Here is a 24,050-nt window from a genome sequence, read left to right as displayed (position 1 = left end):
TAAGCCTGCTTTTCTTTGGACTTCTGCCCACCTGGTGTAACCTGGGCATGCTATGTACTTATTTGAACAAGTGTATCTAGGAGGAGAGGAAAAAGCATGAACGGGTGGAGTGGAATCTCTTTAACATCTGCTCTGTGATTTATAAAATAAGTGTGATGCCATGCCATTACGGGATGCTTTCCAGGAAAATGGAGCTATGGTACAGAGAAATACCTTCTAAAAAATGGCAAAAGTTCACCTATACTTCTAAAACTGTTGAGTATAACAGAAAAGAGATATTTCATTACACATCCATTTAGAAAAGGTTTCTAAAGCTTTTCCCTGACTCAGGGCCATATTTTGATAAATAGAATGAATCTGCTTTGCCAGTTGATTCTTTTCACTCAATATTCCATTCATAATATGTATATTACATATATAGCCAATATAGTGGATTTACAGTAACCAGTTGTTATCAACGTGAATTGCTTCATTTCTCCTGCTTGGCTTCTCCCATTCATCAGTTCTCTTAAGATTTCATTGCTGACTGGCCATATTCACCTTTCTCTTCTTTCTTTTTTTTTATAAATTTATTTATTTATTTTATTTATTTATTTAGGCTGCATTGGGTCTTCGTCGCTGCATGCGGGTTTTTTCTCTGGTTGCGGTGAGCAGGGGCTACTCTTCATTGAGGTGCACGGGCTTCTCATCGTGGTGGCTTCTCTTGTTGCAGAGCACGGGCTCTAGGCGCGTGGGCTTCAGTAGTTGTGGCACGTGAGCTCAGTAGTTGTGGCTCGTGGGCTCTAGAGCACAGTCTCAGTAGTTGTGGCACACGGGCTTAGTCGCTCCACAGCATGTGGGGTCTTCCCGGACCAGGGCTCAAACCCGTGTACCCTACATTGGCAGGTGGATTCCCAACCGCTGCGCCACCAGGGAAGCCCACCTTTCTCTTTTTAATTCAGTAATATTTAGGCCTCTCAGCTAATCTGTAGATCATCTAACACAGTGTGTGGGTTTTCCTCCATGTTATCCGGAGCACTTGTGTGTAGCGTTTGGCATGGAAGAATCAGCTCTTCCTTCAGGGTGCATTTGTTTTGAAAGGATTTGGGCTAGAAGTGATGCTTGAGCTGTATCTTAAAGGAGGTACTTTCCAGGTAACAAAGGTAGGGAAGGGAAGTTCAGGTAAAGTATGGGGGTAAGAAAGAACATGGAGGAAATTGCAGGTGGCTTGCAAGGCTGTTCTGGCACATGGCAAGGGAGGGCAGGGTTGCAGCTGGAGGGGAGGCTGGAGGTGCAGCTGAGGACCTGGTCACAAGGCCCTTATCTCCCCTGCATGTATGTCCTGCAGGCAACTCAGAAGATTTTAAACTGGGGGTAAGGGTTAGAATGGACTTAGACTTAGGGACATAAGAAGGAGGAACCTGATCAGATTTGCATGACAGTGATGTGGGCAACGGGCAAGTCTTCAAATTAGCCTCAGTGTCCTCATTCCTAAAGTAGAGAGAAAGGTTTTGCACCAAGGTTGGAAGAGGTAATGTATGTGAAAGTGCTAAATATATTTAAACTTTTATTATTATTATTGGACTTCTTTGAGCCATGAATGAGTTAACATACTTCATTTTTCAAGAGATCAGTTTTGTCATCTGAGGCAAAATACACATGCTTAATATTGTTACCTGATTTATATAGGGATATATGATTGATTGTTTGATTGGCTGCGTTGGGTCTTCATTGCTGTGTGCAGGCTTTCTCTAGTTTCAGTGAGCGGGGGCTACTCTTCGTTGTGGTGCACGGGCTTCTCATTGCAGTGGCTTCTCTTGTTTCGGGGCACAGGCTGTAGGTGCGAGGGCTTCGGTAGTTGTGGCTCATGGGCTCTAGAACGCAGGCTCAATAGTTGTGGCACACGGGCTTAGTTGCTCTGCAGCATGTGGGATCTTCCCAGACCAGGGCTCGAACCCATGTCCCCTGCATTGGCAGGCAGATTCTTAACCACTGCACCACCAGGGAAGTCCCAGGGATATATGACTTATGTAGCTTTCTATTTCCTTAAACATCTGATTTTTAAAATGGGAGCAGGTCTTACTATTTGTTGTCTGCTTTAAACTCTAACTGCTAAAATTGGAAGGATATGGGAAGACCTGGTGAACGCTGCTCATGAAGAGGAAAAGAAAGGGTTTTTTTCTTTCTGGTTGTGCACTCATTCTTTCAAGAGTCATTTAAAAAGAAAAAGTTTCCATCTTCTCATAGCAACTCAAGTGCTTGAGGACCTCATGACATTTTACCAAAACTCTCCTCCCAGAAGGGCATCAGTGGTGAGTAGGTGAATAGAAACATGGTGTATAAATAGCTAAATATACAGAGGAGTACATGAGGCATCTGGTAATGTGTGATTTTCATCTGATTTTACTGTGTTAAGACGAACCCTGCTTCCTAAAGAAAATTAGAACATTTTCAAAGCTCGAGTCTGAATCCTGCCTCATTCCTTGGTGATGATGTGACCCAGGAAATGACATCACCTCCCTGAGTGCTCCCCTCTATAAGATGGGGAGAGTAGTAAGGCCTACTTTTTAGGGCTGTTGGGAGGATGACATGAGATCATCTGCTTGAAGCCTGACAAATGATAAGCACTGGGTAAGTTGTTATTAGGAACACCCTCAGCTGTGGGAGCCAGCACCATTCTCTTCTGAGCATGGCATCAGACGTTCAAGTTGCTTCTGAACATGAATCTTAATTGACACCTAAGAAACCAGAAGAGGATGAAAAAGAGGATAGAGTTTAGTCTATAGAAGGTCTTGAGCCTGAAGAGGTACCAGAGTCCAGTGCCTGTCTTGTGTCATAGGGCCCAGATGACAGCGGGTCCTACCAGCCCGACCAGACTACATGGACAGGACAGCAGGGCATAAAGGTGCTGAGGAGGTGACCATTCCTGGGCTGCAGAGATGGCATGAACAGTGACCAGGGCAAGACAACACAGTCCACACAGCTGCAGGTGTGAAAATCAAACTCTGTCTTTATTCTTTTACCATTGTATGTGGGATAGGTAGCAGCACTGCTGGGGAGCTCCTTGGGAGGAGAGGAGAGGGAATCTGTTGGATGGAAATCTTACCTTTGAGCATCAGTTACATCTAAGCCTGTTTTCAGCACATTTCATGTTAGACTTTTCAATGGCAAGTCAAGGAGTAGAAGGTAGATGGGCTCAGACAAAAGGTTCTTTGCAAGAGTTCAACATAGTGGCCAAGATTTTATTCTTGCATTTCATCATGCATGTGCCTTGGAATTACGGATTTTTTGGAATCTGACTGAAGAAAACATAAACTTTCCAGGTAGTGTATAGCTGTCCCCATCTTTCTAGCATCTCTGCCTTTGGCCGATGTGATGCCATACTTTCCTGACATTTAATATCAGCTCTGGTATGGGTCTGATACCAAGTATATTCATACCTCAGCCATAAAACAGGACCTTCTAGATAGCCAGATTCAGGTGCTCTGCCCTTCCCAACAGATGCCTCTCCACCACCCCTGACTCCGCCAAAATGAAGTAAAAGCACATCCTGAGTTGACCACTTCCTCTGAGCCTGGCAGACACACAGCAAGAGTCTCGGCTGGTGATGGGCTTGATGCATGGCCCACTTGACTGAGCCACACATATGCTCAGGCTTGACCTACACTGGCAAAATCTGCAAGGACACTTCTTAGACATTTCAAGTGATTGATTCCTCTGAGGAAATGATACATTAAAAAATACACATATACACACATATTTAATTATTTTTTTAAACCACAACTGAAAAAAATTCTTTGCCACTGTGTAGAATTAAATCTGACAAGAAACCCTATGAGTTTTTATTAGTACCATTATTGTTTTCTTTGGCTTCATGTACTATAATGGTAAAATAACAAAAAAAAAAAGAAAAAAATTGTAAAAAGGCAAATATTTTGTACAAAAATACAAAGTTTTAAAAGCTCTTTAAGTATATTTCATATTGTTACTAAAAGTTGACCTATATATCTGTATGTCTGCATATTTTTCCTACATGTGGGATTTTAGAAATGTAAGGTACTGTTTACACAGTATACGTTTTCAGTTCTTCCTAAAGCTCAACAACCAATGATAATCTTTTTTCTGATTGGAGCATTCCATACTCTGGAAGACATGATTTGCATAACTGTACGATTACTGGCTGAGAAAAATCTATGTGATTCAGTCCATTTGCATACTGAAAATCAATGTATCATACTGGGGGAACACTTTCGTTCCCAAGTCCTTAAGTAATGGCAGATGGTAAAGAACGTTGGCTGTCAATTTTTTCAGTAATTGGTTTTCAGTGCTTTTTTTCAATCTGGTGAGAAGGTGATGCAATGAGGAAGAAGTATCTTTTGCCTTTGAGAACTGTCCGAAAATTTGTTCTTATTATTATATCACAGTCCATTATAATGCAGGTGATGGTACTAAAAGAAAGGAAAAAGGATGGGTGTTAGTTTTTCTTAAAGAACAATGTTAATGTATAATTCAAAAAAGGAACGTGTTTTTATAGGAAACATTCCAAATACATCGTTCAATAATTATTTTTTCAAATAAATGCCTAGAAATTCTTACTCAGATTAAATAAAAGGTAAAATTCACTTTGAAAGAGCCTATTTTGGGGAATCCTAGTCCCAACTCAAATCCCAAATGGCCAAAGAAGGCTAACAAATGACAAATCTGGGTCACTTGTCACCCTCTACTGTAATCTCTTGTTGAGATATTTGTGTTCTTTTCCTGAAACTGACCAGGATGGGAGTTCCTTACGTGTCTGGAGACCTCTAGCACTTGGACGAGTGCTTGACACACTAGAGGTTTTCAATACATGACTGTTGGAATGGATAAATGCATAATTTGTGCCCCAGTTACTGTCAAAAATAATTTGAGCAAAATATATTTTTGTCATCAACTTTGTTTTTAAAAATTGAGATAAAATTGACATATAACATGTTAGTTTCAAGTGTACATGATTCCAAATTTGTATATATTGCAAAATGATCACCACGGTAAGTCTAGTTAACGTCCACTACCACATGTAGTTATAGTTTTGTTGTTGTTGTTGTGATGAGAATTTTTAAGATTTACTCTTTTAGCAACTTTCAGATATGTAACAGGATTATTAACTATAGTCACCATGCTGTACATGACATTACATTACCATGCCTTATTTATTTTATAACTAGATGTTTATACCTTTTGAGCCCCTTCACCCATTTTGTACACCCCACCACTCTCCGCCTCTGGCAACCAGCTGTTTTCTGTATCTATGAGTTCCATTTTTTTTTTATAAGGTTCCATATAAGTGCGATCATATGGTGTCTGTCTCTGACTTATTTCACTTAGCATAATGCCCTCAAGGTTAATCCATGTTGTCACAAATGGCAATATTTCATTCTTTTTTATGGCTGAATAATAATATTCCATTGTATTTATATACTGCATTTTCTTTACCCATTCATCTATTGATGGACCCTTAGACTGCTTCCATATTGTAAATAATGCTCTAATGAACATAAGGGTACATATATCTTTTGAAGTTAATGTTTTTGTTTCTTCAGATGAATACCTAGAAGTGGAATTGCTGGATCATATGGTAGTTCTATTATATTTTTAATTTTTTGAGGAACCTCTATACTGTTTTTCCATAGTGGCTGCACCAATTTACATTCCCACCAACAGTGCATAAGTGTTCCCTTTTCTCCACATCCTCACCAACACTTGTTATTTCTTGTCTTTTCTATAATGACCATTTTGACAGGTGTGAGGTGATATCTCATTGTGGTTTGCATTTCCTTGATGATTAGGGATGTTGAGCAGCTTTTCATGTACCTGTTGGCCGTCTGTATGTCTTCTTTGGAAAAATGTCTGTTCAGATTTTATGACCATTTTTCAATGGGATTGTTTGGTGTTTTGCTATTGAGTTGTGTGAATTTTTCATATATTTGGGATATTAGCACCTTATCAGTTCTATGATTTGCAGATATTTTTTCCCATTCAGTAAGCCGACTTTTCATTTGTTGATGGTTTTCTTTGCTTTGCAGAAGCTTTATGGTTTGATGTAGTCACACTTGCTTATTTTTGCTTTTGTTTGTCAGATCCAAAAAATCATTGCCAAGATCAATATCAAGGAGATTATCACCTATGTTTTCTTCCAGGAATTTTATGGTTTCAGGTCTTACATTTGAGTCTTTCACCCATTTTGAGCTTATTTTTGTGTATGGTATAAGAGAGTGGTCCAGTTTCATTCTTTTGCATGTGGCTGTCCAGTTTTCTCAACAGCATTTATTGAAGAGATTGTCCTCTCCCCACTGTATATTCTTGGCTCCTTTATCATAAGTTAGTTGACCAATAATCCATATGTATGGATTTATTTCTGGGTTATATATATTCTGTTTCACTGATCTATGTATCTGTTTTTATGCCACTACCACACTGTATTGATCCCTGTAGCTTTGTAATATATTTTGAAATCAGGGACTGTGTCTAGCTTTGCTCTTCGTTCTCAAGATTACTTTGGCTATTTGGGGTCTTTCATGGTCCATACAAATTTTAGGATTGTTTGTTCTATTTCTGTGAAAAATGCCATAGGAATTTTTCTAAGGATTGCATTGGATCTGTAGATTGCTTTGGATAGTATGGACATTTTAACAATATTCTTCCAATCCATGAACACAGAATATCTTTCTATTTATTTGGGTCTTCTTCAGTTTCTTTCATCAATGTCTTATAGTTTTCAGTGTATAGGTCTTTCACCTCCTTGGGTAAATTTATTCCTAGGTATTTTTTTCCTTTTTGATGCAACTGCAAATGGTATTGTTTCCCTAATTTCTCTTTCTGATCGTTTGTTATAGTGTATGGGAACACAACATATTTTTGTACATTGATTTTTGTGTCCTACGACTTTACAGAATTCATTTATTAGTTCTAACATTTTTTTTTTTTTGGTGGAGCCATTAGGGTTTTCTATATATAAAATATCATGTTACCTGCAAATAGCGACAGTTTTACTTCTTCCTTTCTGATTTGGATGCCTTTTTTTTTTTTGCCTAATTGCTCTGGCTAGGATTTCCAATACTATGCTGAATAAAAGTGGTGAGAGTGGGCATCCTTGTCTTGTTCCTGATCTTAGAACAAAAGTATTCAGCTTTTCACCATTGAGTATGATGTTAGTTGTGGGCTTGTCACAGACCCTCTATAGAGAGTTTCCCTCTACAGGGAATCCATTTGAGAGTGGTTTTTTTTTTTATCATAAATGAACACTGAATTTTGTCAAATGCTTTTCTGCATCTATTGAGATGATATATGATTTTTTTCTTTCATTCTGTTAATGTAGTGTATCTCATTGATTGATTTATGGATGTTAAACCATCCTTATATCCCTGAAATAAATCCCACTTGATCATGGCATGTAATTCTTTTACTGTATTGTTGAATTCAGTTTGCTAATATTTTGTTGAGGATTTTTACATCTATAGTTCATCAAGGATATTGGCCTGTAATTTTCTTTTCTTGTAGTGTCCTTGTCTGGCTTTGGTATCAGGGTAATGCTGGCCTCATAAAATGAGTTTGGAAGTGTTTCCTCCTCTTCTATTTTTTGGAAGAGTTTGAGAAGGATTGGTATTAATTTTTCTTTAAACGTTTGGTAGAATTCACTAATGAAGCCATCTGGCCCTGGACTTTTGTTTATTGGGAGGTTTTTGATTACTTATTCAATCTCTTTACTAGTAATTGGTCTGTTCAGATTTTTTTATTTCTTCATGATTCATTTCTTTGTAGATGGTATGTTTCTAGGAATTTATTTCTCATAGATTGTCCAATTTGTTGGTGTATAATTGTTCATAGTGATCTTTGTATTTCTGTGATACCGGTTACAGTGTCTCCTCTCTCATTTCTGATTGCATATATTTGAGCCCATATTTTTTTCTTGGTAAATCTAGCTAAAAGTTTGTTGATTTTGTTTATCTTTCAAATACCAGCTCTATCATTAATCTTTTCTATTATCTTTTTAGTCTCTATTTCATTTATTTCCACTCTGATCTTTATTTCCTTCCTTCAACTAACTTTGGGCTTCATTTGTTCTTTTTCTAGTTCCTTGAGGGGTAAGGTTAGGTTATCTGAGATCTTTTTTTCTTGATATAGGATGTATTGCTATGAACCTCCCTCCTGGAACTGCTTTGCTACATCCCATAAGTCTTGGTATGTTGCATTTTCATTTGTCTCACTATATTTTTTACTTCCTTTTTGATTTCTTCCTTGACCCACTGGTTGTTCAGTAGCATGTTGTTTAATCTCCTTATATTTGTGATTTTTCCAGTTTTCTTCTTGTGATTGAAGCCATATCAAGCATCTTTTCCAGTCACAATGGTATGAGGCTAGAAATCAATCTTCTTAAATTTATTGAGACTTTTTTTTTGTGGCCTAACATGATATATTCTGGAGAATGTTCCATGTACACTTGAGAAGAATGTGTATTCTGTTGCTTTTGGATGGGATTTTTTCTATCAGTTAGGTCCACCTGATCTAATGTGCCATTTAAGGCCAATGTTTCCTTATTGATTTTTTGGTCTGGATGATCTATTCACTGATGAAAGTGGGGTACTAATACTGTACTGCTGTCTATTTCTCCCTTTAGGTCTGTCGATATTTGCTTTTTTTTACTTAGGTGCTCCTATGTTGGGTGCATAAATATTTACAAATGTTATATACTCTTGTTGGATTGATTCCTTTATCACTATGTAATGACCTTCTTTGTCTCTTATTCCAGTCTTTGTTTTAAAGCCTATTATGTCTGATATAAATATAGCTACCCCATCTTTCTTTGTGTTTCCGTTTGCATGGAATATCTTTTTACATCTTCACTTTCAGTCTGTGTGTATCCTTCATCTGAAGTGAGTCTCTTGTAGGCAGCATATAGACGGGTCTTGTATTTTTATCCATTCAGCCATTCTATGTCTTTTGACTGGAGAATGTAGTCCATTTATGTTTAAAATAATTATTAAAAGATATGTATTACTTGCCATTTTGTTAATTGTTTTCTGGCTGTTTTGTAGTTCCTCTGTTTCTTCTTCTCTTGCTCTCTTCCTTTGTGACTTGATGATTTTCTGTAGTGGTAGGCTTAGATTCCTTTCTATTTATCTTTTATATATCTACTATAGGTTTTTGCATTGTGGTTATCATGAGGCTTACGTATAACAATTTATATTTATAATAGTCTATTTTAATAACAGCTTAAGTTTGAATGCATTCTAAAACTCTGTGTTTTTACTCCCTGCCCCCACACCATTTTATGTTTTTGATGTCACAATTTATATCTTTTAATCTTGTGTATCCCTTAACAAATCATTGTAGTTATAGTTATTTTTATTACTTTTGTCTCTTAACCTTTATACTAGCTTTATAAGTGTTAATCCACTACCTTTACAACATTAGAGTATTCTGAATTTTACTATATATATGTAAAGGTAAATATATTTTGACATTTACCAGTGAGATTTATACTTTCATATGTTTCCCTGTTTTTAATTAGCACCCTTTCTTTTCAGTGTAAAGAAGCCTCTTTAACATTTCTTGTAAGGCTGGTCTAGTGGTGGTGAACTCCTTTAGGTTTTGCTTGTCTGGAAAACTCTCTCTCTCTTTCAATTCTGAAGGATAACTTTGCTGGGTAGAGTATTCTTAACTGCAAGGTTTTTTCTTTGAACACTTTTAATAAAACCATTCCACTCCCTTTTGGCTTGCCAAGTTTCTGCTGAAAAATCAGCTGACAGTCCATAGGGGTTCCCTTGTATGTAACAAGTTATTTTTCTCTTGCTGCTTTTAAGATTCTCTCCTTGTCTTTAACTTCTGACATTTTAATTGTAATGTGTCTTGGTGTGGGTCTCTTTGGGTTCCTCCTATTTGGAACTCTGGGTTTCCTGGGTTTGGATGTCTGTTTCCTTCCCAAGGTTGGGGAAGTTTTCAGCCATTATTTCTTCAAGAAGTTTCTGCCCCTTTACCCCTCTCTTCTCCTTCTGGGCCCCTATAATGTGAATGTTGGACCACCTCACGTTGTCTCATAAGTACCTTAAACTATCTTCACGTTTTTTCATTCTTTTTTCTTTTTGCTTCTCCACTGGGTGTGTTCCACTGCCCTGCTTTTGAGCTCACTGATCCTTTCTTCTGCTTCATCTAGTCTGCTACTGAACCCTACTAGTATATATTTTCCAGTTCAGTTATTGTATTCTTCAGCTCTGTAACTTCTATTTGGTACTTTCTTATATTTTCTATCTCTTTATTGAAGTTCTAACTGTGTTCATCTATTCTTCTGCCGAGTTCAGTGTGAGCATCTTTATAACTATTATTTTGAACTTTTTAATAGGTACATCACTTATCTCCATTAAGGACTTTTTATAAGGTTTTATCTTGTTCTTTCATTCAGAACATATGTATCTTTCTTCATTTTGCTTGACTCTCTGTGTTGTCAAACTAGATAAAACAACCCTCTTTCCCAGTCTTGAGGGAGTGGCATCTTGTAGGAATGAACCTTATCTTTCAGTCCTGCCCTAGCTCTTGCTTGTCCTTCAAACCACTGTGATTGTTCAAGCAGCCTTTTTTATTTTTAGTGGCTCCTAGCATTTGAGTGTGCCAAGACTTGTCAGTGCCCCAAAGGGGAGGATCTCAGTCAGCAACTAGAGTCTTGCTGATTAGAAACTAGACCTTCAGGCAGCAGCTTTTAAAATATGCAAATATTTATAGTCTTATGGGACTGAAAGGTATGTCCCACTGGCCACCAGAACTGGGTGACCTAGAAGTGTCTCCTGCACAGTTGTTGCAAAAATCAGGGTGCCAGACAAGTGTACAAGCTCCATCCTGGGAGCTACCTGCACCCTGTCACGAGGCAGAGGGAGGTCACAAAGATGGCATCCACCAGCCTTTGTCCCTGGAGGGCACCTCAGTAGGTCCCTAGATGAGCCAAACCAGAAGCCTACCCCTCTTGCTGAAGCTCCAGGACAAGCAAATAGGCCTCTTTCACAGAAATACTGGGGGTATGATTCAGTTTGCTGTCTGCACAGTCCCCTGGGGAGAGCAGCTGGCCAAGAATGATTTGTTTGTTATAGTCTCATGGGACCCAGGAATGCAAGCTCACTGGCCACTAGAGCCAGGAGATCCAGGGGTGTTCCCTGGGTGGCAGCTGCAAAACACTGGGCATCAGACGTGTGTAGAAGCTCCCCTTGGGGTGATACTGGTGCTGTGGAGCACAGCAGAGGGAGAGCACAAAGATAGTGCCTGCCCTTCAAGGTCTCCCACCAACTTTCAAAAGAAAGACTTTATGAGATAGAATTACATAATATTCACAAGGTTGTAGAGTTTAGAACTATCTAATATTTTAGAACATGTTCATCACCCCTAAAAGAAACCCATACCTATTACCATTCACCCCCATTTCCTCCTTCCCCCACCACAAACTTTCAAATGTAGTTCTGATGAAGAAAACTAAGATGCTATGTCCTGAAGAGGGTCATGTATTTAATGAAGCTTTACATAAGTACCTTTTGAAATGAAAAAAAGAATCTCCAAATGCCTCTTAGGCTTATGAGCTTATAAGGAGGTGGGGAAACTATATCCCTACATTATCTAGCACAGCATCTGGCCCATAGTAAATGCTCAATAAATACATGTGGAATTGAATGCTTGGCCACCTGAATTATCCGTGCCTGGAACTCTATGAAAAAGACTTAACACTGGTGCCATATGTTAAATAACAATTGACTGACAATATTATAAGGTAATGACCTAGGCCTTTTAGTCTAATATTTATTGAGTACTTCCTCTACATTAGGCACATTTATTAACTTATTTAAGTCCTCACAACAACCCCATTAAGAAGATATTATTATTTCCCTGAGGTTAATAGCTTGCCCAGCTAGTAAATGGCAGAACCAGGACTGGAACCCGATTACCGAGCCTACATTCAGATCCCTTATACTCATCACCTCTTGCCCTTTAATAAGATATAAGCTCAGCGGCTCTCTCTTAAATCCCCTCTGCTGCTTACCTGTCTCCCTGTCTTTTTCGCAAATGAAGTTATTGATGTCCTCACATTGGAAGTCGTTCCACTGCCCAGCATAAATCAGCCCAGCACAGTCTTCTCCAGGCCCATGGCCATGACTCCAGTTATCTGGCTGTCCAGCTTTCCAATTTCTTTTAAGAAAACAGAAATCAAGTATTATTTGCAAAGTCACAGAGAAGTTTTCTTTACCCAAGAGCAGCAGAGAAATGTAAAAAACAAAACCAAGGCCTGTCATTTGTCTGGGAATGAAAATGCACTGTTTAAAAAGCTGTGCACACTTGGATTCAGAATAAGCAGCTGTTTTGCAGAGCACTGTGTTATGCAGCATCTCCCTGCAGGCTTGTTATCATTGCCACAGTGCAATCAGCTCACTGAGCTGCTTCATCACATTGCTGAGAGAGTAAATCTGTCTCCAACACAGTTAGATGAATGACAGCTTTCTAACGTGCACTGGAATGCTGACTGCTGGGCACGTGGGTGTATATCTGTGTGTGAATGTGTATGCATTCTGAGGAACGAACACACACACACACACACACACACACACACACACACACACACACACACACACACACACACACACACACACACACACACACACACACACATTCTTGGAAGAACCCAGAGGGAACCTCGTACGTTCTGATATCTTGTCTCTAACAAGTCAGAGTCAGGCAGAGAGAGTGAAAGACGCTTGATATACACTTACAAGAACCTACAATTATAAACACTTGGTTATGGTTTTCTGGCTAAGTTGTAGATAGTTAATTGCTATAGAAAGAAATAGTAATTTATTCTTACTGAAAATGACTTAATACATCTCACTGCCTTTTTTGGGAGAGAGATTAAAGTCTTTAAAACAAGTTTTCTTTAGGATGAGCTCATTTGGGGCTTAACTTGCATGCTGCTGCTTAAAGCACCCCTTTGCCAGCGTTTGCTGTTTCTGACTCTATTTCCAAGCAATAAATTAGATGTGCTTCCAAGACTCAAAACTTGAAAGACTACGTCTTCTCCGAGAACCAGGTCTTTGCACAGAAGCTTGTGGTTACCTCCTAAGAGGACAAGCTTGCCTCGTGCGGAGGGTCCGAAAAAACATCTGCAGCAGGAAGTGCTTCCCATAAACGATGACTCATTACCCAACCAGCATCATCTAATAATAACTCACTCTGGTCCATGCTTCATGTTCGTATCAGAGTGGCTGCGGCTTTGGCCGCTAGAGAGAAATCTTCCACTGTACAGACCCTGATAGCAGGAGAAAGTTCTACAGCAAAGAAACACTTCTCACTACTAAGATTTTCCTTTTCTGAGGCCAGGCTCTTACCAGGGTCACCTGGGGACAGAGCCCATGTTGTCCTACTTCTTTCGATGACAAGACCAGCAAAAATCAGGGCGATGGGAAAGGAGAGTTGAAATTTACAGTTAAAGGATGTAACAAGGTAGCATGGACTCCCCCAAGCCAACTGTATATTTTGCGATGTTTTATAAAATGAAGTGAACTCACTTAAATAAATCTAGTGATGAAGAGATAATTTAGATGAAACCATCAACTGATGAGAGTAAATGTGGGACGATACTCAGGTGGAAGTCAGAAATAGTCATTTGTTAACTCATTCATTCGACAGATATTCACAGAGCACCAGCTATGTGCCAGGGATAAATAATGCTAGCTGATGGCAACACGGCACTGTGGAGAATAGAGTCCCAGCCCTCTCAGAAATTATATCACAGGCAAGAAACAAATGAGGTAAAACCCTCAGACTGTCACAGTGATGCCAGAAAGAGATGAAGATGAAGGAAACTTTCAGGCAAGCTTTTTTGTGTGTGTGTTTCCACCTCGAAGGACCCTCCCGGAAATGTCAACAATGCCTGGGCAGTTTGATGTTGTTGGTGTACACATTGCTCATTTCTGTAGTTATACGAGGGGGTTCCATTCCAATTTTGTTTATCAAATTTGAGATTGTGATTCTCGATGCATACTGACAGGACATTTAATATTCTTTATCTCCCAGTTAGTTGGGAAATTGCATAAATAGGAATTCTGATAGAAGATCTGTTTAATATTTTCCCCTTGTATTTCCTTGCCCTTTTGAGTAGATAAAAGGGATTTACAGATGAGACAAAAAGAGAACTGCTTGATAAGAAAGGAGATGGTCTTTATCACCATCCTCCATTCGTTTTTTTCCAGGTCACTGGAATTCTTCACATGCAGTGCTTAAAGCAATCCTTCAGGACTAAAGGTAGAAGGTGGCTGTGAGTGGAGTGACTCAGGTGGGACCAGCATGGATGTGCGGTGGAGTAGCCTGAAGCCAGGCTGCAGGAGGAATTTGTCTCAAAGACTAAGTCTCACAGCATCTCTTTGGAAAAGCTAAAATCACATGGAATGATTTGTGGCAAATCCCCCCAGTCTGCATGCTTGTAATAGAGCAGAACGTGTCAGATAAATAGAATGTATATATTTTGGAGAATTTCAGCTTAAATGTTGCCTAAACCTCATTCATAGGTAGATTCTGGAAAGAAGAATGGCTGAAACCTGGGCGCCAGATCCTTGAATGCCACATTATAACATACACGTCACAGAAGTGGTTGGGTAGCAACGTGTGTATGTACTTGGACACTGTATTTTGAGTACACTGGGGACCATGGAAGCATCGGGACTCCCTCTTCCAGGGAGCTGGAATCATCGCAAGCACCTCAGCCAGTGGGTGTGAAACAACCCCCAGGATTCTGGGTTTATACTAATGGAGGTAGAGCACAAACTCTCAATTTTGGGAACAGCCCCTTCCAACTCTCACAACTTCGTATTTCTCATCAACCACAAGATTGACTGAGCCTTCATGGCCAAGAAACTTCTGCTGGTAAGAGCCTGGCCTCAAAACAGGAAAATCTTAGTAGTGAGAAGTGTTTCTTTGCTGTAGAATTTTCTCCCGCTATAGAGGTCTGAACAGTGGAAGATTTCTCTCTAGTGGCCAAAGCCAGTGCCACTGATACAAACATGAGGCATGACCAGAGCGAGTGAGTATTGAAGTAGATGACGCCAAAGGTTCCCTTCTGGTCCTTACCATTCTACGGTTCTATATTCTAAAAATGTAGTATATAATATTACGTGTAGCCATCTGTGTGGACAGAAGGGCAACCCATGTTTTGTCTTTGCAGTGCAGAGATGAAAGCTGTTACTCGTAACTTGACAGCATGCTCCCGTTAAATGATATCCTGTGCAGGGGACCAAGAAGTGGACAAGAGGAAGAGAGGAGCTTCAAGTGTGTTTTGGGAGACTCTCAGGAAGCACAGCACATCTCTGGTGATCTAAGGTGGGCAACTGCAAGCAGGGTGGGCAGGAAAGGCCTTCAAAGGCTCCCTTACAGTTCTGCTTTGAGCAAGTGGGCAGAGTCTCCATCCCATGTGTGTTTGACTGCCCCGTGCCTTCCAGGCAGTCTCCACTGACAGTGATGACCTTTGCCAAATGACACACTGACATTTATTCCATCAAGAGTAGAAAGACCAGCTTTGACATGCTCCTGATTTCACTGGTCTTCTCCCTGGTTTGTCTGTTTTCTATTTCATTGCTTTCCAGTCATTATTATTTCCTTCCTTTTGCTTGCTTTGGGATTAATTTGCATTTCTTATTCTACCCTCATAAAGTAGAAGCTTAGATCATTAATTTTCAACTTTAAAATATTTTTCTAATATAAGCATTTTAAATCTATAAATGCCCCTCTATATACTGTTTTAGCTGCATCTCACAGATTTTGATATGTTTTGTCTTTGAAACATTTGCAAATTTCCTTTGTGGTTTCTCCTTTGCTCCATGGGTTATTTAGAAGTGTGTCTTTAATTTCCAAATATTTGGTGATTTTACAGATATCTTTTTGTTATTGATTTCTAATTCAATTTTGTTTTGGTGAGAGAACATACACTACATAATTCCAGCGCTTTTAAATTTATGGAGACTTGTTTGATGACCCAGCCCATAGTTGATCTTGGTGAACATACCATACGCACTTGAAAAGAATGTGTATTTATAGTTGTTGGGTGAAAAGTCCCATAAATATCAATGAAGTCAAGTTAGTTGATAGTGTCTGCTATATCCCTCTTGGTTTTTCTATCTCTTCAATACTTGTTCTATTAATTACTGAGAGGAGAGCTTTCAAACCTCCTTTGAAGCCCCGCTCTTCACTGTATCCACATTTAGGGTCAGAGTGTCTGTCTTCTTGATTGTGACAGGGTCCTGGAAATCAGACTGTTTTTACATGAGTAGAAGAACAGTAACTCTCGCTCGTATTGTGCCCCAAACTCCAGAAAACATCCTCCAAACCAGCACAGAGGCTGGGTCATGGTGGACACTCCAGGATAATTCACTGAATGTTATCATGGGACTGTGGGCCAGTGGATCCCAATGTCCAGTCAGAGGACTGGTGCTGGGCAAGAATGAAGTTCTCACAGGTCTGTGGTGAAAAGAGAAAAATGAGGACAACTCTGTGTGTACGTGTGATGGCCAACTGCCTTTTCTTGGTTTTATTCTTGTTGTTTTCGTGCTGAGATTTGTTGATAGGTGATTTTTTTTTTTTTTTTTGCCTGTGCTGTGTAGCATGTGGGATCCTAGTTCCCTGACCAGGGATCGAAGCCGTGCCCCCCTGCACTGGAAGTGTGGAGTCTTAACCACTGGACCGCCAGGGAAGTCCCCGTTGATAGGTGATTTTTAAAACCCATGTCCTTAGTTGGGCAACTAAAATCTTGGCAACACGAGTCAGCCCTTCAGTCTTTCAGTCCCCCCCACCACTGGTCCGATTTTAGGTGACAACTCTCACAACTGTTTTGACTCTCCTGAAGCATATATCTGCTGTGCTGGATGCCCTTCTCGGGCTGGCGGCCAAATTCCCGAGTGCCAGGGTGTGGTGTGGCTTCGTCCCCACAAGGACAGGTGCGCAGGGAGCAGACAGGATGTCTGCTGAGCCAGGAGGCAGGTATCCATTTGCCCTGGGGGCAGTCTGGGGCTCACCTTTGGAGCAGACCTAAAATCTTCAAATGTTCCACCTTGAAGTTTGGTCGTTCTTTTAAAAGAAATGGCCTTTGCCAGCCCCCACCCAGAACTCCCTTGTAGTAGGATGAACCTAGCTATGGACCCAAAATTTCCAGCGTGCGCTCCAGCACAGCACTTGTGATGGGCTGCAGGAGCAAAAACATATATTGTCGGGACTTCCCTGGTGGTCCAGTGGTAAACAATCTGCCTGCCAATGCAGGGGACACGGGGTTCGATCCCTGGTCAGGGAACTAAGATCCACATGCCACGGGGCAACTAAGCCTGTGCGCCACAACTACTGAGCTCGCACACCTCAGCTAGAGAGCCCGCATGCCGCAACTATGGAGCCCATGTGTTCTGGAGCCCACGCACCACAACTAGAGAGAGAAAAGAAACCCGCACGCCACAACTAGAGAGAAGCCTGCGCCACACAACAAAGAGCCTGCGTGCCACAATGAAAGATCCCGAGAACCTGCATATCGCAACTACAACCCACAGCCAAAATAAAAAATAAACATACTGTCTTTCTCTAAATACTCCCCCCAAACCCCCCACAATGGTAAGACCATAGACCCAGTGCCTGGCTATGTGACCCCACCTCGGGGGTCAGGTCCATTCTAGGCTGATCATTTCCACCTCTCCCATGGGGGTGATAAGGGTCACATGGAATGAGGTCTAAGATTGTGCTGAAAACTGAATTCCCACATTTACACATCTGTGTTCATAGCAGCATTATTCACAGTAGCCAAAAGTTGGAAGCAACCCACATGTCCATCCATGGATGAATGCATAAACAAACTGTGGTCCATCCATACAATAGAATATTAGTGAGCCTTGAAGAGGAAAGAAATTCTGACACGTGCTACAGCATGGATGAACCACGAAGACATTATGCTCAGTCAAATAAGCCAGTTACAAAAGGACAAATACTGAATGATTCCACATACATGAGTGACTTAAAGGAGTCAAATTCATAGAGACAGAAAGTAGAAGGGTAGGTACTACAGGCTGGGGGGAATAGAGAGTTATTATTTAACGTGGACAGGGTTTCAGTTTGGGAAGATGAAAAAATTCTGCAGATGGATGGTGGTGAAGTTTACACAATGTAGATGTAGTTGACACTGGAATCTACACTTAAAAATGGTTTAAATGGTAATTGTTATGTTATATATATTTTACCACAATTTTTAAGTTTTTTAAATAAAATAAATGGCCTTATTCTGGTTTCCACCTATATCCTCTAATCATGCTTTTCACGTGGAGGATTTGAAAGTATAAAGAAGCCTGCCTGTCTACCCCCATGCACAGACAGGCACAGGAACTCTCTCTGGCCCCTCCATCCCCTCTAACCCCTGTTCCCTGTCCTTGACCTCTACTGCTCCAGCCTCGATGCCCGTGATGCTGTCTTGGACCTGAAACACCCTCGCTTTCTCCTCTCCTGGTGCCAAGGATGCTGTGGCTCCTCCACGCTCGGGACATGGTCCTGAAGCCGAGATGCCCACACGCCTGCTTGAACCTCTGCGGGGCCTGCCTTCTCTGTCTCCAGCAAAGGAAAGGTGGGTTTTTATAAGTTCTGCTCCATTTGGTACAGTGTGTGTCGCATATTTTCACATCCATTAGAGGCAAACCAGGAGTAGGATAAAGAGGTGAAATTTAAGTGGGCACAATTTAGTCCTCTTCAGACCATGGGGTAGGATTAGGGCAGGAGTGGACACCGGGGTCGGATGAGGCTCATAGAGATGTCTGTGCCCCTAGGAGCTCCGAGAAGGTTCTGTGAAGTGCTTCTCTTCTCTGTTGCTGCCTTTATAGAACTCAGGTCACATCGGACTTAGAGAGACTCTTCAAGCCGGCAGGACATGGTCATCCCACAAACACCTTCATTTGTGGTGTACTTGAACTTTCTGTGTGTAGGACAGTCATCAACCTGTAGTTCATCCCCACACTCTGGCCAGAAGCACAGAGGGGGTCAGGGCGTCGATGGCGTCATCCTGAAGGGAGTGCCCGGCTCTCGTCAGAAACATGGCTGGTGAGCTCGGACCATGCTGGGGAGCCTGGGGCTTCTTTGGCCTTCACGGCAGCATTTAAAGAGCACGCTCGGCCACAAGTGCCATCCTGGGTGGTTTTATGAGTCTGGTGGTTTATTTTGTTTGTTGTTTTGTTTGTTTTTATAGAAATGAAAAAATATTCACTCCATGAAAAGAAAAAAGAAAACCCCTATTTTTACAGCATATTGATTCTCAACCATAATTTCCCTACATGGATATAAACATGCAGCTGGTACCTGGAGCCTCAGTTTGAGGAACGTGTAGGACACAAGGTCGTTCAGGAAGAAACTGTAGGAAGTCAGTCTGGCAAGAGGTGAAAACATAGACCAGTGAGAGCCTGACCAGCAATCTGGAAGTTTCTGAGACTCACTTATACTCTAGAGATGTCCCATCCAGCCACTTCCATTCGTTTTCCTGCTCTGAGTCTGTGAGGCCGATCCAGTAGTTCTCTCTCCCTACCATCTGCTTTTTGATCCATTGCTGAAAAATAAATCAGAAACGGTACATTACTATTTCTTGAACAGATGTTTGGGGGACTTTCCCCTCAATGTTTAGAAAAGAAGGACACTTTATAAGAGGATGTTTATCAGACTTTAACAGAGAAGCATATGAGATTTGAATAAGATAAAGCTGTCTCAAAAAACACAAAAAAAAGGATGTTTGTCAGAATTTGTGCACTGCTTTTGCTGTCCTCTCGTGACTGCACTTGTCTTGCACTGTTTTGGGGGCTTTGACGTTTTTTCCTCTTATAAGCTTATAAGCAATATTTAAGTGACGCTGTTTCTCCCTTAAAGTATCCAGATCACTCGATGAATTCCACCAGGCTCCACCCCCTTCCACCACCCCTCCCTCCCATGTTCAAATAACAGTAACAGCCACAGCAACACTGAGCACTTCCTCTGGGCCAGGTCCCACGTCCAGTGTGTCACATACAACGTGTCTTTGAGCCATTACAACCACCAACCTAAGACAGATGACAAGTGGCTGAGCTGGGATCAGGCCCAGGTGTGTGTGTTCTGAAGCCCAGGAACCTGACTGCTGTCCTATGGATGCTCATTCCCAGTCAGTTACTGCAGAAGCATCTGTTTGTAGGGTGATGTCTGCCAGAGACACTTAAGGAAAAGGAAGGAGGCCACTGGGATAGTGTGGCATTAAAGAAAGAGCATTGGTATTGTTGCTAGTTGGACCTCAGTTTCAATCTCAGCTCTGCATTTACTTGTCTCATCATGTATTCATCATCTAAACTTTGCGGGGCCTCAGTTTTCTTATCTGTTAGATGGGGGTAACATTACACATAAGCTCTAGGGATGTGGTGAGGTTTATAAGAGATAATGCCTCATACAGTGCCTGGCACACAGTAGGGGCCTAGTGAGTGGTCACCATTGTTATCGTGTGAGGGCTCTGCCCCAGGGCCGCCTCTGCTCTTCCTGACTGTGCCGAGGCCACACGTCTGGTCCCTCGCATCCCTCCCCACCCCTATGGTGCTTAGGCCTCTCTGCCTCTCTCTCCACAGGGGCCTGGTGCTGGCCTGCCAGGCTTACGGCTCTTTCAATGGCCACCGGTAAAAGCCACACACCTCCAGGCTTGATAAAGCAAGGCCTTCCAGGTGGAAGCATAAGGACCTAATTCCCATGCCATGAATGCTTCTTGTCACTGGATAAATAGCCCGAATCTCCGTAAGGCAGCCTTCTGTGTTTACGTGACTATGAATTCTTGATATCTTTGAATCCTCAGTAAGCACGTACTTTCCAGGTGTCACGATCCTTAAATTACAGTTTTCCCCAACTATAAGTATGCTGCAAACATACCTGTTCCTCTCTTGTGTTTATGAATATGAGATGTGAAGACTTGTCTTCACAGGAAAGTTTTGCATCCTCAAAAATTTCTTTTTCAACCGAAAAATAGTAGCATTTGTCTGTGAAGTTCTTCCAGTGAGGCGGGCAGCCTAGGAAGGCAAAGTTTAAAAGCATTGATTAAAACACACACACACACACACACACACACACACAGCACTATGCCTTTCCTCAGCTGTGTTTAAGAGGCACAGCTATGGCCCTGCTTCCCCACGTCCATGTGCCAAGCCAGTGACTGACGTTTGGGGACATGCTGGGAGCAAAGACTAGTCCAGGAAAGTGGCCTGCAGAATACACAGTAGTTAAAACTACGTAATCTGGAAAATATCTACCCTGAGCCTTTGTTCCTCTGTGTCTGGATTCGTCTTTACAATGACAGAAATAACAGACAGAGCAACAAAAAGCAGCACAGGCACAGATGTTCAACGTCAGTCTGGAATCACGTGGAACCTGTAAACAAGTGGCTGGGAGAGCCCAGAACTAGAACTAGGCTCACGGAACAAACATGACTGAGCTGGACTGAAGGAAACCAAGTGGAATCGGGTGTGGGTCAAAGGTTGCAGACCCAACACTCAGGGTTTGACTAAAGGTTTCACTATCAAAGGACGAGAAGGCGCCATAACATCTTCTCAAACAGAAATACGATCTGGCTTCAGGAACAGAAAGTTCCATCTGCACGTTAGCCACGGGTCATCCATCCCCAGGTGAAGGGCATAAAATGAGGACAGGGACGGGTCCGGGGTGGCCAGCCTCGGACTTTCCTGAAGGAAATGTTTGGAACCAGTTTGTCCCCGAGGACCCGACTCAGCTAATTATAAACAAGTGCTGGAGGGCCTGGTGCTGTTTAGAGAGAAACACAAGTGCCTGAGCACCACCGCCTGGCACGGGGCCGTGGGAGCAGCGGGGGCGGAGGCCACCCTGTGCGATGCCTTCACTGCCAATAAAATGCGGTGTGGGGGGCGCACATGGGGGGGGCACCCATCCCCGGGTACGAGGGGCTCAGACTTACCGTTGGCCTCGGGTGCTGCAGTTGGCTCGCTCTGCAGAGCCAGGGGCACCGCCGCCCCTGATGGGCCCGGGGGACCGGGGGGGCCCTTGGGACCCGGCATGCCCGGCACCCCAGGCAAGCCCGGCAGACCCCTCGGCCCGGGCACCCCAGGCTCCCCCACGGTGCCCTGCAGTCCCTGGAAGCCGGGGGGGCCCTGGGGGCCCGGGAGTCCGTCCTTGCCTGGTGGGCCGGTGGGGCCTGGGTCCCCACTGGGGCCCTGAGGGCCGGGCTTCCCGGGGGACCCGCGGGAGCCTTTGGGGCCCTGCAGGCCTTTGGAGCCTTTGCCGCCACGCTCTCCAGGGGGGCCGACCGGCCCGATCGGGCCCCTCTCACCGGCCGGGCCGGGAGGGCCAGGCTCCCCCTTCTCTCCTTTCTGTCCCTTGTTGCCAGTGGGACCCGGGGGTCCCTGCTGTCCTCTGTCACCTTTCGGACCCCTGGGGCCAGGAGGACCTAAAAGAAAAAAAAGACAAAAGGCATAAAAGTGAAATCCAGGACGCCTCTGGTCATCTGGGACCATTTTGTCACTAGCAGGAAGGCTGTGTGGGTTGAGATCGCGTGCGGGTTGAGATCGGGATGCCCTCCCTCTTATTTCCTCCTCTTTCCACTGATGTGATGAATATTTATGAACTACCTGTTATATGACAAGCACCATATAAGGTGGGGGAGAAGGGGTTTAGAATTAGACCAAAAAGATGCCATCGAGCGTTGCGGGCCCTATCCTGTAATTCCTGCACCACACCGCCCCGGCCTCTCCTCTCTGCTCCTCCACTGACGCTCCTGTCCCCTTCAGCGGTGCTGCGGGCACACTGCTGTCCTCAGGGCTCAGCCTCAGCGTGCACCAGCGTGCAGGGACGGGCGGTCTCCATGAGAAGTGCTCTCGGGGCCAGAGCTAAGGAGGATCAGTTTCATTTTTTCCAGAGAATCTAATGATACAAATAGGGAAGGTGGACTAGAGAAAAAAAGAGGTGGACCATCTAATTGGCAAGGGAGAAAAAAAGACACCATTTTCCACCAAAGGAGGAAAAAGCAGTTCCCCCTAAAAAAGGTTGGGAGAAGAAGGCAAATACCTGTTCATCCCTTCTCGTTCCAAAAGCAAGTTCACATAACATGGGATTGTTTTGTTTTCTCTGAGTTCTCAGGGGTAGGTAAGGTAACAGGGATGTCACACAAATACATCACAACAAGGATTTGTATAGAAAATGACAGTGTGAGGTACTTTCACATACATTATGTCACCTGACCTTCGTCTATGACAGAGAATTCCCACAGCACATCTGAGGACACGCAGGGCCACAGACACCAAGCTCTTTGTTCAAGGTTACTTAGTGACTCAGGACAGATCTACCCAGGGGAGTAAGACACGGACAGTCACCGTCTGGGAGAGGAGCTGGGACAGGAATTCAGGGCTTCTCGTGTTGAAATGGATGCATCGTGGAGGGCGCTGTGCTCAAATATTCTGCTGCCTGGAATCTTAGAGTTTGAGATCTCACTATTCTTCGTGAACAAGTGTAAGAGCTTCACACCCATTCTTTGGACAGAAGCAGAGAGCCTTTGAGGCTGGAAGGGCGCAGGTGCGGGGGAAAGGCTGGGTTGGTGGGACTCTGCACTCCCACAGTTTTTCCTATTCCCCTGCACCAGCACACCCCACCGGCTGGTCGGGATGGAACAGTGAAGCAGCCTGTCCCACCTCAGTAGGGGGAATCTCTGCACCCTCCCATCCCAGGCCCTAATGGACATCACTGCGCCCACACACCATCCATGGCCAAGTCCAGCCTGCCGTCTCTGCCGTCCCTTAGCAGGAGCCTAGGTCCTGGACTCAGCTCTCCTTACTTGAGGCTACCCATGACATTGCCCCTGGACTTACTGGCAGGACCCTCTACGGAGCTGTAAGCGAGTTTATGCCAATGGCTAGCACTGGCTTCAGTGCGTTCTTTCTAGGGTTATCTACCCCATAAGTGGGAGGCTTTGGGATGAAGCACGCTCTCCCTGAACCCATTTCATTGACTCCTCTCCACCCGCTCCTGTTGACTCCTCTCTACCA

The 24,050-nt window shown here is 42.9% G+C and overlaps 1 protein-coding gene and 1 long non-coding RNA gene across 7 annotated transcripts in view; one reads left to right on the top strand and one right to left on the bottom strand.

The window, feature by feature from the left end:
* The window catches only part of LOC117307688 (uncharacterized), a 73,932-nt gene that overhangs the window by 28,399 nt on the left and 21,483 nt on the right, over positions 1–24,050 (top strand). Inside the window, exons 2-6 of one of the 4 annotated variants that reach the window (XR_012325343.1) lie at positions 2,819–2,968; positions 14,232–14,901; positions 15,200–15,354; positions 18,448–18,619; positions 19,235–19,485. This is a non-coding gene — a long non-coding RNA (uncharacterized lncRNA). Of the gene's footprint in view, positions 1–2,818; positions 2,969–14,231; positions 14,902–15,199; positions 15,355–18,447; positions 18,620–19,234; positions 19,486–24,050 lie in introns of those variants that run through there. The other 3 variants (XR_012325344.1, XR_004521546.2, XR_004521545.2) reach the window with 3 other exon arrangements.
* COLEC12 (collectin subfamily member 12) overlaps positions 2,972–24,050 on the bottom strand; it is a 187,466-nt gene continuing 166,387 nt past the window's right edge. For all 3 annotated transcript variants that reach the window (XM_073790568.1, XM_033837605.2, XM_073790569.1), the window contains 5 exons: positions 21,971–22,459; positions 20,917–21,053; positions 19,479–19,588; positions 12,032–12,177; positions 2,972–4,427 (listed from right to left, as the gene is read on the bottom strand). In XM_073790568.1, coding sequence (XP_073646669.1) covers positions 4,408–4,427; positions 12,032–12,177; positions 19,479–19,588; positions 20,917–21,053; positions 21,971–22,459 — 902 coding nt within the window. In that variant the 3' untranslated portion in view covers positions 2,972–4,407. The remainder of the gene's footprint in view (positions 4,428–12,031; positions 12,178–19,478; positions 19,589–20,916; positions 21,054–21,970; positions 22,460–24,050) is intronic.

Source organism: Tursiops truncatus, chromosome 13, assembly GCF_011762595.2.
Source record: "Tursiops truncatus isolate mTurTru1 chromosome 13, mTurTru1.mat.Y, whole genome shotgun sequence".
Classification (NCBI taxonomy): domain Eukaryota; kingdom Metazoa; phylum Chordata; class Mammalia; order Artiodactyla; family Delphinidae; genus Tursiops; species Tursiops truncatus.
This window is presented reverse-complemented; position numbering and strand designations above follow the sequence as displayed.